The sequence below is a fragment of the Argentina silus genome (genome assembly GCF_951799395.1).
Source record: "Argentina silus genome assembly, chromosome: 15".
Taxonomy (NCBI): Eukaryota; Metazoa; Chordata; class Actinopteri; order Argentiniformes; family Argentinidae; genus Argentina; species Argentina silus.
The window spans coordinates 16893965-16908625 of record NC_139669.1 but is presented as its reverse complement, the minus strand read 5'-3'; the positions used below and the strand labels follow the sequence as shown (position 1 = coordinate 16908625).

Genomic DNA, 14661 nt, shown 5'->3' with positions numbered 1-14661 from the left:
TGGTTGTTGGTGCCAGACGGGCTGGGTATTTCAGAAACTGCTGGTCTACTGAGATTTTCACGCACAACCATCTCTAGGGTTTACAGAGAATGGTCTGAAAAAGAGAAAATATCCAGTGAGCGGCAGTTCTCTGGGAAAAAATGCCTTGTTGATGCCAGAGGTCAGAGGAGAATGGCCAGACTGGTTTGAGATGATAGAAAGGCAACATTAACTCAAATAACTACTCGTTACAACCAAGGTATGCAGAAGACCATCTCTGAACGCACAACACGTCGAACCTTGAAGCAGATGGGCTACAAAAGGGGGTCCAACCCAGTACTAGCAAGGTGTACCTAATAAAGTGGCCGGCGAGTGTGTGTGTGTGTGTGTGTGTATATGTATGTGTGTGTATATGTATGTGTGTGTATATGTATGTGTGTGTATATGTATGTGTGTGTATATATATATATATATATATATATATATATATATATATATATATATATATATATATATATATATATATAAATAAATGTGTGATCACATCAAACAATACATACTGGAAACAGCCGTCATATGACAAAGACATAAACAAACAAAAGACAAATACACAATTCATACTCACACACAAAAACATTCTTGACAGTATGCTTTCTACTCTTAAGCATTGGTATATCGTTCATTATAGAAGAGATTTATTCATTTTATTTATCCTCCATACACATGACACACTAGGCCCCTTCTCCCTCTCCCTCTCCCTATGAGACATTCTCCTGCGCAGCCGCAGATTCTGCGCCCAGGCAGACGTGACAACAAATGTAATCAGTTATCGGATATGGGCACAGCGTTGGAATTTAAATCATCTTGATAAGATAAACACTACCGAAGCTTTAAGACGCCTTCGTTATTGCCCCTTGTAATTGAAAATTGTCAGCCACTGAAGTCTTAAAATGCCGGTAAGAGGGATTTTCTTTGTATTTTGCTTGTGTTTTTTTAGGTGTCCCTCCCTTCCTCCACCCTAGTGATGTGATGCTTAGCTAGTTCGGCCTGTTTTTTTGATGAGCTAGCTCGCTAACTAATGTTTGAAGCTTTTATAGACAGTGTCACAATGAACATGTTTGATATTGGTGTGGTTTGAACATATCTTTTCTTATCTAGCTATGATTTTATCTTTCCATATGCGCCGATGTGGGAATATATAACGATGCAGCTGACGCGTTTTCTAGCTAGCTAGCTCATTCTTGCTGTAGCTAGTAGGCAGCACAGCAGCAAACTAGCCTTATTGCTTGCTTAGCAACAGTGCAAGTCTGTTGGTTGTTACCAACAAGCTAGCTAGCTACCTAGAAGAGACAGATGACAGCGCCTGGCAGGACATATGTCAAACCAAATAGAAGGAGTCATCTCATCTATTTAGTTGAGTTTGGTTATTAGTTCTCTTATCACTGCACCATCTATCGTCCTCCGCAGTGTGACCAACATTAGCAGTGGTTACGACGGATGTGGCATACGCAGGCATAGCATAAAGTAATCTAATAATCTAGCGATACGATGATGAAGGTAGCTGCAAGGAGCCGTTCTCGTCATTGTGTTTTCCGTTGCAGAGCAACAATAAACCCGAGGTCAGTGACAACGTCAAAGTGGTGGTGCGATGTCGGCCGCTCAACCAGAAAGAGAAGATGATGGGCCACAAACTGGCCGTCACTGTGGACGAGATCCGAGGGACCATAACTGTCAACAAACTTGAAACCCCCCACGAACCTCCCAAAACCTTCACGTTTGACACAGTATTCGGGCAAGACAGCAAACAGCTGGATGTGTACAATCTCACAGCACGCCCCATCATTGACTCTGTATTAGAGGGATATAATGGTAATATGTGATATATTTGAAGTACCTAGGCCTAGGTGTGTGCATTTTCATTAGTAGGGTATTGAATCCACCTTTTTGATCGTGACTGAGCCTTGCTGTGTATTACAGGGACCATCTTTGCATATGGACAAACCGGAACAGGAAAGACATTCACCATGGAGGGTGTTAGGGCAGTCCCTGAACTCAGAGGGATAATTCCAAACTCTTTTGCCCATGTCTTTGGCCATATCGCTAAAGCCGAGGGCGACACCCGGTAAGGACGATAACATAGTCATGGAAACAGGGAAAAGCTATCAAATAATTCTTCCTTCTTGTAGCATTGTGACTGCCAATAGCCCCTGGTCCTACCATAGATTACTTTATCTTATGATGACTGATGGATAGATGATTCACTTACTTAAACAAATGTATTTGTTGTAAGTCGCTTTGGATAAAGGCGTCTGCTAAATGCCGTAAATGTAAAAGCGATTGATTCATTGTCAGACCAGACTGGTAGGACATGTTAAGACACTGGTATCAGTGTCAGCAAAACATTTCAACAAGAGGGAAAAAAAATAGGGATTCGTTCGGAAATGCTTGGTGCCCACAGTCTCAGGGTTATCGCAACTGACATGCACTGTCTCACCCACAGGTTTTTAGTACGAGTTTCATATCTGGAGATTTACAATGAGGAAGTGCGGGACTTGCTGGGCAAGGACCAGATGCAGAGACTGGAGGTAAGAGGATGTTGATGTACCTCTCAGAAATATCCAATGTCCATGTATTTACCCTGAAAGGGCTCTGTAGTAGGTTATCTTGGAAAGGTCATCCCACAAATATTGGTTCTATCTGTGGTGCATCTGTATATCATTGGTGACCATGACTTCTAAAACAGGTGAAGGAAAGGCCAGATGTGGGTGTTTACATCAAGGACCTCTCTGGTTACGTTGTAAACAATGCAGACGACATGGACAGGATCATGACACTTGGTCACAAGAACCGTAAGGACCCACATTTGATGACCTAATCCTCACACTATATTCCTTTACCTTCTTAAACCCACACCATCATTGTACCAGGCAGCTCTCTAATCAGTCGATTAAAAGACCCCTTATTGCAGCCAGTTATCATCCAAGGACAGTTTAATCTCATGACTGCTGTGACTGCATATGTTCTCTTTCCATGAAGGCTCCGTCGGCTCCACCAACATGAACGAGCACAGCTCTCGCTCTCATGCTATCTTCACCATCACCGTCGAGTGTAGTGAGAAGGGTGTGGACGGCAACCAGCATGTGCGCATGGGAAAACTACATCTGGTGGATCTCGCGGTAAGGAAGTTAGATCGATAGCATTTACAGAAATAACTGATCAATTCCTGCAACTGCCACACAGATGAAATCAAGGAAAACAAATGCATCGGATCGATTGCCACGGTGATAGTGACCGTTATCATGTTGCTCCCAGGGTTCGGAGAGGCAGGGGAAGACTGGCGCCACAGGGCAGCGCCTGAAAGAAGCCACAAAGATCAACCTCTCACTCTCCACCCTGGGCAATGTCATCTCAGCCCTGGTGGACGGCAAAAGCACTCACGTACCCTACAGAAACTCCAAACTCACCCGCCTGCTGCAGGACTCACTGGGAGGAAACTCCAAGACCATGATGGTAGGATGGCAACACAAACTATAGCACATTTGCACCCAAGTGTTAAAGACCTGATGGCAATGACTTGGCCTGTCAGCATCTGGTCAGAGTAGTTGTTTTGTTCACAAGGCAGTCATTATTGCTCATCCATTTGTCATTGAAGTAACTGACCTGTTTCCCTACTAGTGTGCAAATATTGGACCAGCGGACTACAACTATGATGAGACCATCAGCACCCTGCGCTATGCCAACCGGGCCAAGAATATCAAGAACAAAGCTCGGATTAACGAGGACCCTAAGGATGCCCTGCTGCGCCAGTTTCAGAAGGAGATTGAGGAGCTCAAGAAGAAACTCGAGGAAGGTAGCTATCGATTTTATCCATGTGCATTAGTTAGAACAAGACAGAATCCTAACATGAGAAACGTGGTCACAACTTGAACCTGTGCATTATTGCACCCAAATAGTTCATGGGTCAAGAGATTGTCACCTCGAGTGATTGGATGAGAAATTAAAGCTTTAAGAATGCAAACATTCTAATGAACAGCACATTGTAGTGTGTGTGTGTGTGTGTGTGTGTGTGTGTGTGTGCGTGCGTGCGTGCGTGTATTGGTTAGGCCATTGGATATGCTTGTTGAAAGGGGCCGTCCGGTGCTGGAACTGAAGAGTGTTCTTTTATGTCACCTAAGGGGAGGAGATTTCAGGTTCGGATGGTAGTGGATCAGAAGAAATGGATGAAGGTGATGATGAAGGAAGAGAGGGAGGAGAGGGACGCAGGAAACGGCGAGGTAAGAGTCAATATCTCTCTCTGTCACACTGAGAATATACAGGTGGTGCTAGGCTTCAGTGTAACATCAGGAAAAATGGTCCTTGGTTTTATGGAGACTTAGTGAATATCTGTCACTTGATTAGCGATTAGGATTATAACTCAATTGTTCTGTTGCTTTTTCCAATCCAGTCATGTACGTAACGAGACTGACAAAAAGTGTGTCTGAAGAGTTGACTGTGTGAGTTTGACATCTTGCACTTTTCAGGAGGTGGAAAAAAAAAAAGCTGATGCACTGTAGTTCTGTTATGAACTGCATGTTGTTGATATCTACAGTGCCTTCAGAAAGTATTCTGACCCCTTCACTTTTTCCACATTTTGTTGCGTTACAGACTCAATTTAAAATGGATTAAATTAAAAGAATTTGCCATCATTCCACACACAATACCCCAGAATGACAAAGCAAAAAAAACACGTTTTGGCAAATTTCAGTAAATTTATTAAAATTGAAATACAGAAATGCTTCATGTACATAAGTATTCAGACCCTTTGCTATGATACTCTTAAAATTAGCTAAAATGCAAAACAATGCATCAACAAATCACTCAGTAAGTTGAATCGAGTTGAAAAAGATAATAGTTCATCTTTTTTTATGTTGTTTTTATGTTTTTATAGGGTCTCTGGTTGATTGATGGCAAATTCTTTTAATTTAATCCATTTTAAATTGAGTCAAAAACACAACAAAATGTGGAAAAAGTAAAGGGGTCTGAATACTTTCCGAAGGCACTGTATATAGGTCATTGGGCCCAACCCCTCTCAATTTTTTTTTTTACGTGACTATTACTGTGGGCCTGTTTCTTCATTAGCTGGTTCTGAGTCAGCATCCTTTTTAGTCAGTAATCGCACTGATCACACCTAACATTGACTTTTGTATATTAGACTAGGAATTCCCCAAACTCTACAAAACCTTGTGCTTGATTATGTGGAATGCAAAAGATCGAAAGATATCCTGTGCATCAAAATGACACGTCAGACAGGATGATGTATGATCTCCTGATTATGTGATTATTCTGTGGTATAGTTTGACTAAGTCAGAGGTTTGTGTGTGTGTGTGTGTGTGTGTGTGTGTGTGCGCGCGTGTGCGTGCGCGTGTGTCTGTGTCTGTGTGTGTGTGTGTATCTACGCTCTGCCTAATGTAGGTAGTTATATAAAGCTCTTAGGATTGGCTTCAAGGCCGGTTGCTCTCGAGGTCTGCTCTCTGTCACCACCTCCACCTCTTTCTCTCTCGCGCTCTCTCCCTGACCATCTCTCTCTCTCTCTCTCTACCCTCTTTTCCTCCCCCTCCCCCCGTCCATCTCGCTCTCTCTCTCTTTCTCCCCTCCTCGTCCACCTCTCCCCCCTCTACCATCCATCTTTCTCTCTCTCTGTCTCTCTGTGCTGTGCTGTGCTGTGGTTGGCCGGTCCCTGTGGAGCCTCTCCCTCTCTTGCAGGCAGTGGCAGCAGCAGCCTTAGCTCAGACTCTGCCTGCTCCTCCTCAGTACCACAGCCCAATGAGGAGAAATCTCATACGAGTGAGTGGGAGCAGCTGTCTGCACAATCCACCCACCCAGCCACCAACGACCCTCCTTCCTGCTGTTAACCCCCCCCCCCCCCACCCCCCCCGCTACCCCTATAGACACACAGCCCCGCTGCTATACAAACGGCATCTTCTTCTTCTTCACCGTCATTGTGCTTTACATGAAGATGATTGCACAGAAGTTGGTTGGTGGTAGACTGGAGATAGCATTCAGAGGGATGCCTCAAGTGCAAATGGCATGGCTCATTCTTAAATCAGCCTATAATGCACTTTATGTCATTTCACACATGCAACTAGAGACGCGGGTGACTTAAATGCTATGGAACACGTGCTCTTCCCAGGTTATCGAATGCTATCGGAAACACTTTCTCTCCTTCCTCATCCCTCTCTGATGCATGGCGCTCTTTCTGACTACCGCATGAAACCGTGTTGTTTTCTTCCTCACTTGTAGGCCAACTCACTGCTGTAATATCTGTTCACATCAGTCTGTTCCTCAAATACATAAAGCAGGCCTTTTCTTCAGTGTTTGTATCTCCGTCATGTCACACCGTCCTTAGGACTTCATCTGTTTCCTGTTCTGTCTTCTCTGTCATACCAGTCATGCTTAGTCAGTGTTTCTCTCTCTCTCTCTCTCTCTCTCTCTCTCTCTCTCTCCTCTCTCTCTCCTCTCTCTCTCTCTGCAGGGTTGGTTCCCCCAGTCCTTGAAAGTCATTGAATAAAACCCCCCATAAAAACAAAGCCTTAAAATAATTGTGTAGCCATTATCATAATCTTACTGTACACTTACTGTACATTATGTGAATGCCTAAAATGCCTACAATTTTGGTTTTATTAACCTAATTTTTTGATCGAGCTTGCGTACCCTTGAAAGTAATTTAAAATGGCTTTAATTTGAGATCCTGTAGATGTGGGAACCTTGTCTGTGTGAGTCGTCATCTCTGTAGAGTCTTAGGACTTTGTAGGTCACTGTGTAATCTGTGTACTCTTTGTCTTTCTCTCTTCCTCCGGGTGCAAAATGCCGCCTGTCTGACTTGCCACTGTAAACTCCTCTTAATTCAAGAAGAAAGAGGTTTGTCTGAGAATCTCCACTGTACTGCAGTAGATAAGATGTCCCATCCCTCTCCCTACTGACCACAATGAATTTTAGTAAAAATCACATTTTACTCCAAATAAAGATGACAACAGATATCAATCAGTATTAACAGTCTCTCCGTACTGTACCATATTAATGTCCTTCATGGTCCTCATTACTTCCATCTTCATGATTTATCATTCCATCTTTGCATTGCATTGAATGAAGAGCCATCTAGAAGGCTTGGACTTAATCTCTTTACAAAGATCTTAAAGCACATTAAAATTTCAAGTTGTGCACACTAAATCAAATTACTGTTTCCGAAGTCTGACTTCCTATGAATACTTACAGCGAGACTGATGAATAGATGATGTTTAGTTCTTCAGAAAACTATCGCTCCTATAATCAATTAAAGAAATCTTCAGAGGGTAAAGATATGGCTTATGTCTTGAGATAGTATAATCTAGAATCTATTGCACTGTGCACTTTTACCTTGTTGTAATCTATGTAAACAAATAACCCAGAGAAATTTTGGGCTGAGGTTCGGGTGTCAGGATGGACCAAAGAACTACATTTTATTAAGATGTCTGTCTATGCTTGACTCCAAAGGGAAGAAGAAGGTTTCTCCGGATAAAATGGTGGAGATGCAGGCTAAGATTGAGGAGGAAAGGAAGGCCCTGGAGGCAAAGCTGGACATGGAGGAGGAGGAGAGGAACAAAGCCCGGGCTGAGCTGGAGAAGAGGGAGAAGGACCTGCTCAAAGCCCAGTGAGTCATTTACACTCTCAACTCCATCGATCATCCAATCAGAACAAGGCATTAAGAAGTGTCATGGGGTAGATTTGGGACAATGTTGTAGTTAAGTCAAGACATCTTTACATACAGTACATTACACAAGTCAAGTCTGACATATTTGACATCGATGTCTTTCTACAAATCAAAATGTATGAAATATGATTTATTTTCCATATCTTTCGTTACTCAAACGCAATCAGAGAAACCAAGTCAGACAAATCAGAATATCTAAAGGCAACATTATTGTGATGCCCTGACCCTCAGGCTGGAGCACCAGCTGTTGTTGGAGAAGCTGTCGGCCCTGGAGAAGAAGGTGATCGTGGGCGGGGTGGACCTGCTGGCCAAGGCTGAGGAGCAGGAGAAGCTGCTGCAGGAGTCCAACAACGAGCTGGAGGAGCGCCGCAGGAGAGCCGAGCAGCTCCGCAGGGAACTGGAGGAGAAGGAGGTAATGATGATTACTTAAATGTTTTGCCCGCACTACACATACATCTTCACGGTAGATAAGTCAAAGTCAAAGTCAAAGTGGCTTTATTGTCAATTCTTCACATGTCAAGACATACAAAGGAATCGAGAGGACGTTTCTCACTCTCCCACGGTGAGACAGATAAAGTGCCCAGGCACAACAGATAACACATACTAAAAGTAAAACATTCAATAAAAATAATTTAAACAGTGCAAAAAGAGCAGTCAGTAAAGACAGTAAGTAGCAGCCAAATACTGTGTATTCTGTATAAAAAAATAAATAATAGTGCAATAGTGCATTGTAGCAATAGAATAGTGGATTGTCCAGAGTCCGTAGTGTTTTTGGGGGGGGGGGGGGGGGCTGAAGGGTTGGGAGGGGGGGTGGTGGTTTCAGCTTCTTGACAGCTTGGAGGATGTGGCTGGGGGAAGTGAGGGGAGAGAATTTAGCTCGATGGATGTGGTACGGGTGAGAGAACCTGAGGATATGACATCATCACACCCACAATATTTCGTAGAGCATCATTGCTAGGAATGTTACGATTGCTTTGTCATTTTAGCCGGAACCCTGATGATGAAAAGTTGGTTTGACTGTTGATGATGACTAGGAATATGCAGATTAAGAGCTTGAGAGTCAGCGCAGTAGCAATTTAACAATAAATTCCAGTGAATTTCTCAGTTTACCTTACCTGCAAGCTTGGTAAACCATGGGCCAAATCGGAACATATTTTCCTTTCCTCAGCTCCTGCTCTTTTCTTTTGCTAGCTAGCAATCATAAAGGTGATGTCTGTCTCGAAAAATGACAAAAATGTCTCTAGTTATGTTTACATTCTGCAGTTTGTGACATAGGGACTTTCATAGTGTATTGGGTGTAATTACCCCTAGCAATGCCTCGATTAGAGCAAAAAGCTGAGTACAGACTGCACTACGCTTTGTCTTTGACTTTGACTTGTGACCCTGACATGCCTCTCAAGCTCAGCACCACTGGCTAGCCTATAGAGTTTCACTGACTGTCTCCTTTTCTAAACAGCAAGAGCGTCTAGACATTGAGGAGAAGTACACCAGCCTACAGGAGGAGGCCCAAGGAAAGACCAAGAAGTTGAAGAAAGTGTGGACCATGCTGATGGCTGCCAAGTCAGAGGTAAACACACAACAAGATAAAGTAGGATAAAACACAGGCCTGGGTACTGTAATCCATGCTCCTTTCATTTCTATCATTCCCACACATTAACCCTCACTAACCCACACTAACCCTAACCCTATTGCCCTGAACTTTCTGAGGTTTAGGTGTTTGCTTTATGTGACAACCAAGAATGAATACAAAACTACTGAATTGAAGTAGGAATTCGGTGAAGATAGAGGTTCAATTGAATGATGAAGGTAGCATTAACAAACAGCGTTGTTAAGGAAACCAAATGTGGTGGTCTTCAGTTGTTGTTTGTCCTGTCAGATGGCCGACCTGCAGCAGGAGCATCACCGGGAGATTGAGGGCCTCCTGGAGAATATCCGCCAGCTGAGCCGCGAGCTACGGCTGCAGATGCTTATCATAGACAACTTCATCCCACAAGAGTACCAGGTGTGTCTGTGTGTCTATGTCTGCGTTTGTCCATGTCATCCATGTACAATGCCCTCAATAAGTATTGTAAGTACTCATATTTAGTATTTGGTCGGCAACCCTTCTGCGACCTGTTGACCCCACCAGATGCTGGGTATATTCTCTGATGATGCTCTACCAGGCCTGTACTGCAACTTAGTTATTGTTTGTTTTGAAGATGTTTTGCCTAAAATCTTATCATCAGGAAATGAAAAGCATGTTCAACTGGATTTAAATCTGAAGATTGACTTGGCTAGTGAAGAACCTTCCGCTTTTTGGTCCTGAAAAACTCTGTAGTAGTAGCTGCTGTCAGCAGTAACATCATAACATTCCTTGGCCTACCAGGCTGTTTGCGATCCCACCAGTGCCTTCTTTCTTTTTTAATGTTACAAACTGTTTGATTTTGGTAAGTCTAAGGTTTTGGCTGTTTCTGATAGATTTTTCTGATGTTTCAGGCTGATAATGGCTTCCTTGACTTTCATTGACATGTCTTTGGTTCTCATGTTGACAGACACCAACAGCAGACTCCAAAGGCAAATGCAAAGCCTAGAATCAATACTAGACAGCTCTTTTATGCATGCACAGATGATATCACAGAACACCCCTGACTAACCAGAAACACGTCAAGCCAATTTTCCAATACTTTTGGCCCTGAAATAAGGGGACTATGTATAAAAAGGGTTGTAATTTCTAAATGGTGAAACCAATCTGACAGAAGAAAACATTGAATTAAAGCTGAGAATCTCTACTTTAACCTCATAGTAATTGTTGGTAACACTTTACATTACGGTCAAACAATGGTTTATAATTTGTTAATAAACCGCTTATAACCATTTTATTATTAAATAATAAACCATTTACAAACAGTTATAACTCATTAGTTTAGATAGTTAGATATTCACTTGGTGCTTGCAATCAGGAGCCAGTTATTAATGCTTTATAAATGCACTTATAAATCCTTTAAAGACTAACCCTGATGTGAAATCATGTACAATTATTTGCAGTGGTTGCACAGTTGGCAAAGTTATTTCCTGAACTGTGGGGATGATTCGGCTGTCACCAAACCGATTCAACACATCTTTACATACATTACAATGTGAAGATCTCCCAAAATACAGTACAGTGGTCACCATGTCACCGCATTGATGATAATTAAGTCATATGAGTACTCTTCTATCGTGTGCACTTATGGAGAAAACTTCTGACCATATAAGAGGTACCAACATGTATAACTGATCAAATGGCACACCATTAACCATTTATTAATGAGTAATCAACATTTATTAATGGGTTACCAATAGTTCCAAATGATGAAATGTGACCTTAATGTAAAGTGTAACACCATTAACAATTTATTAATGAGTTACCAACATTAATTAATCAGTTAATTAATGTTGGTAAATGTTGGCACATTTCTAACTGACGAAATGCGACCTTAAAGTGTAACACCATTTACCATTTCTGAATGAGTTACTAACATTATTTTTTGACGTTTGTTTGAATTTTTTTGTCACAGGGTCTGATTGTGTTTGTCTATCTGAGTTATGTTTATCAGAGAAGCTTTTAGCACTGATGCTAATGTTGTTCATGCTCCTACTTGCAGGAGATGATAGAGAACTACGTGCACTGGAATGAGGACATTGGGGAATGGCAGTTGGTGAGTACTGGATACAGTAGCACTAAATTATTTCAAGTTGAGAGAATAAGGGTAGGAAGGGATCCCTATTGATATAATTGGTAACATTCTCTTTGTTAGGCTACTTAATGCATGTATCAATATTAGAGCCCGACAGATGTATTGGACCACCAATATTATCGGCCAATATTGGCCTTTTACAGAAATATCTGTATCGACACACATTCCTCCGATAATGCACCGATACAGCACCAAGATCAGTCTCACATTCATAAATGATAGGAAATCAATTGGGTTTTTCGAGAGGAAAGTATATGCATATATCGATTTTTATGAATGAATACACTTGTTTGTTGGTGTTTGCTGTTACTGGAGTGCCGACTGAAGTGGCTGAATTTAGTAACTAATTAACTAAGGGAGTTGTTCGGTATAAGGAGTCACACAGTAATATATTATCCTTTATTTCACCAGTTAACATGCTAGCTTGTATCCATGAATTTCAGAGTCAGACGTTCTAGCTAACTTTTGTTACAAGCAGCTTGGGTCAACCGTATCAGCATGGACTGCACAATGGAGGTTTGTCTACTCTTGTGAAGAAAGAGGAATTTACCACTTTGATAAGTGGGGGAGGGGGAGGGCTGGAATAAATCATTACTGGAAATGACAGTGGTTGGCAACCATAAAGTGCAGGGGGTATTCTAACAGTATGTTTTAAGATTACTTTTCACAATGCATTTGTGTATCGGTTATCGTGAATTTTTTTCCACCCATAAATCGACATTGGTATCGGACCCAAAACTCCATTATTGGCCGGGCTCTAATGAACACACTGTAGCCTTTGATCTATCAACTGATGGTTATGACATGATAACCATGTTAACATGTTTCTCCCCAGAAATGTGTAGCATATACCGGAAACAACATGAGAAAACAGACCCCAGTGCCAGACAAGAAAGAAAAAGATGTAAGTACTTCCGCTATTCCCTGAATTTGTAATGCCACCAAGAAAATGAACAAAAGTGGACAAAAAGAGAAAAAACGTCCTCTATCCTTCCTCTGTCTTGCTCTTCCTCTCCCTCTCCCTATTTCTCAATTTCTTGTCTATCCCCCCCAGCCGTTTGAGGTGGATCTGTCCCATGTGTACCTGGCCTATACAGAGGAGAGTATGAGGCAGTCACTGATGAAGCTAGAGAGGCCTAGGACCTCCAAGAGTGGCAAGAGCGGCAGGCCCAAGACTGGCCGAAGGTAAGCTACTGCCTCCACAGGCTGCTTTTACAAATTAACATTTCATAGGCCAGCAGATATGCATAAAAAGATAAATTAAAGTAATCTCTCTTTTTGGTATGACTGTAAATACTGTTATCACCAGGTTCAGTATTTCTGAGAAATGTTTAGGCGTATCAGAAGGTTAACATTATCACGTGTCCTCATCTCCTCGCAGGAAAAGATCTGCAAAGCCTGAGGCTGTGATCGAATCCCTTCTGCAGTGAGAGCCACTGACGGCCACCACTACAATCTACACGTTCCCTTAGGACAAAGAGTCAATAGTCGAGCCTGAAGATTTTATTGTTGAACGTTATTTAAAAGATTTATCTGAATACACTGTATAACCGAGGAAGGTTTAAATGTGAAGGAGAGGTCGTTCAGGGAGCACCCACTGTAGGACGTTTGGTCAAGGGGACCTGTTACTTTTATTATAACTTAAGGCTTTTTCAGGTTAGTGTGCATCTTAACGTTGCCAGTAAGCACATTCAGGTGGCAACACTCTTTTGCTTAACAAATTGGGCTATTCCTAACAAGAACCTTGTACCTCTGTGGCATGATGTCAAGCATATAAGTCAACTCTGAGCACAAGCAATGGTCTTAACCTTTCCGCTGCCAAGACAAAGAAAATAGTGACCGTAAGAAAGCTCTCAGAAACAAACTTTGACGTTATTTGAAAAAGATTCCAGAGCAGTCAAAGCTTTTGATGGCAGGATGTCACAAGGCAGTTGCCCTACAGGATAATCTAGAGATGAAAATGATTCTTGCAATGAATCATACTGTATACCAATAGTCCATGTTGAGCATTTCAAATATGTTGTGCATTTCAAATATGTTGAGCATTTCAACTATGGAAATCAAAAGTGTGCTTTAAACTTTGTTTCCTTTAGGTCTGAAGGGTAGGACACGCATGCCATACAGCTCCTACAGTTGTGCCATTTGCCCATTAAACACTAACTAAGCGATTTCTCTTTATTTTCTTCTCATGTCATCTTTATTGTGTATTGTAGTCGAAGCAAAGTGACTTTATTTTGTACTATACTGTATGTTGAAAATGTTTACATCTACTGAGCTTTTCCCCTGTATACTTAATTTATTAAATTATTTTACATGTTTTATCTCACACCCTGTTGTCCTTCTTTTTTGAGTCCCTCTCTGAATTTGTCCCTCTCTAATAGGTTGTTGGTCAATGATCCTGTTTGGATGTGGGAATTGCTCCATTACACTACAATACAATATTAATGATTTGAAGCTATTGCACTGCTAAGAATGCTGTTTTCCTACTGGTCCAAAATCACAGATAGTGTATGATGTTGATTTTCAGATTTTTCACCGGTAACGCATTAACATCTAAGAATGTGGAGAGTGAGTGCAGCAGTGGATACTGTCATAGTATCCCCTTTCAAGTAGTGTTCAGAAATTAACACAGACCACATGTATATAAATTGTAAATTTAGTGCAAAAATAAATAGTACATAAATATGTTTACATTAAATACAACTAATTTCGATAAATAAGGAAAAAGTGTTAAAAGTGCATAATTTTCACAGACAATGTTGCGGATGCTTGTTGGGTTGCTTGTGGTTCAGCCATTGGGCACAATTTTTAATGCCTTTCAGCAGTTCCCTCAGTTTCTGCTCTGAATTTGTCGATGGCTCTGTGCAGTTCTCCCCCTGAAAGGAGAGGGAAACAATTATTTTAGCACCATAATATTCATGTACCAAGGTCAACTGACTGATCAACTGGCAATCAAACCATTTTGGGAAACAAGATTCATACTTAATTGTGCATTCTGAGTCTTCAAACATCAAGACTATATTAACATGGATGATCAGAACTTCGACACGTGTAATGTCTGGATATGAGACAACAGGGTAAAATGTAATTTGACAGAATATTTCCTTACCGCAAATACGTTCAGATTTCTGATGAGATGTTCAATATTCTTGTTAGGAGTTTTAATGTGTGCTAAACTCTTCGAAGCCTTGCAGAGGTCCAGACACTGCAATTGGAAAGGTCATGATGAATGATTGGTGT

General features: G+C 41.6%; 1 protein-coding gene across 1 annotated transcript; it reads left to right on the top strand.

The window, feature by feature from the left end:
* Positions 1 to 783: 783 nt before the first annotated feature.
* kif3a (kinesin family member 3A) lies at positions 784 to 13747 on the top strand. Its single transcript, XM_083685550.1, has 17 exons — positions 784 to 935; positions 1581 to 1848; positions 1957 to 2101; positions 2480 to 2564; positions 2723 to 2828; positions 3016 to 3155; positions 3292 to 3489; positions 3655 to 3829; positions 4155 to 4253; positions 7489 to 7645; positions 7937 to 8117; positions 9162 to 9272; positions 9582 to 9707; positions 11329 to 11382; positions 12257 to 12325; positions 12476 to 12606; positions 12803 to 13747. Exons 1-17 carry the CDS (start codon positions 930 to 932, stop codon positions 12849 to 12851), a joined length of 2100 nt encoding a protein of 699 aa, XP_083541676.1. The 5' UTR covers positions 784 to 929; the 3' UTR covers positions 12852 to 13747.
* Positions 13748 to 14661: the final 914 nt, after the last annotated feature.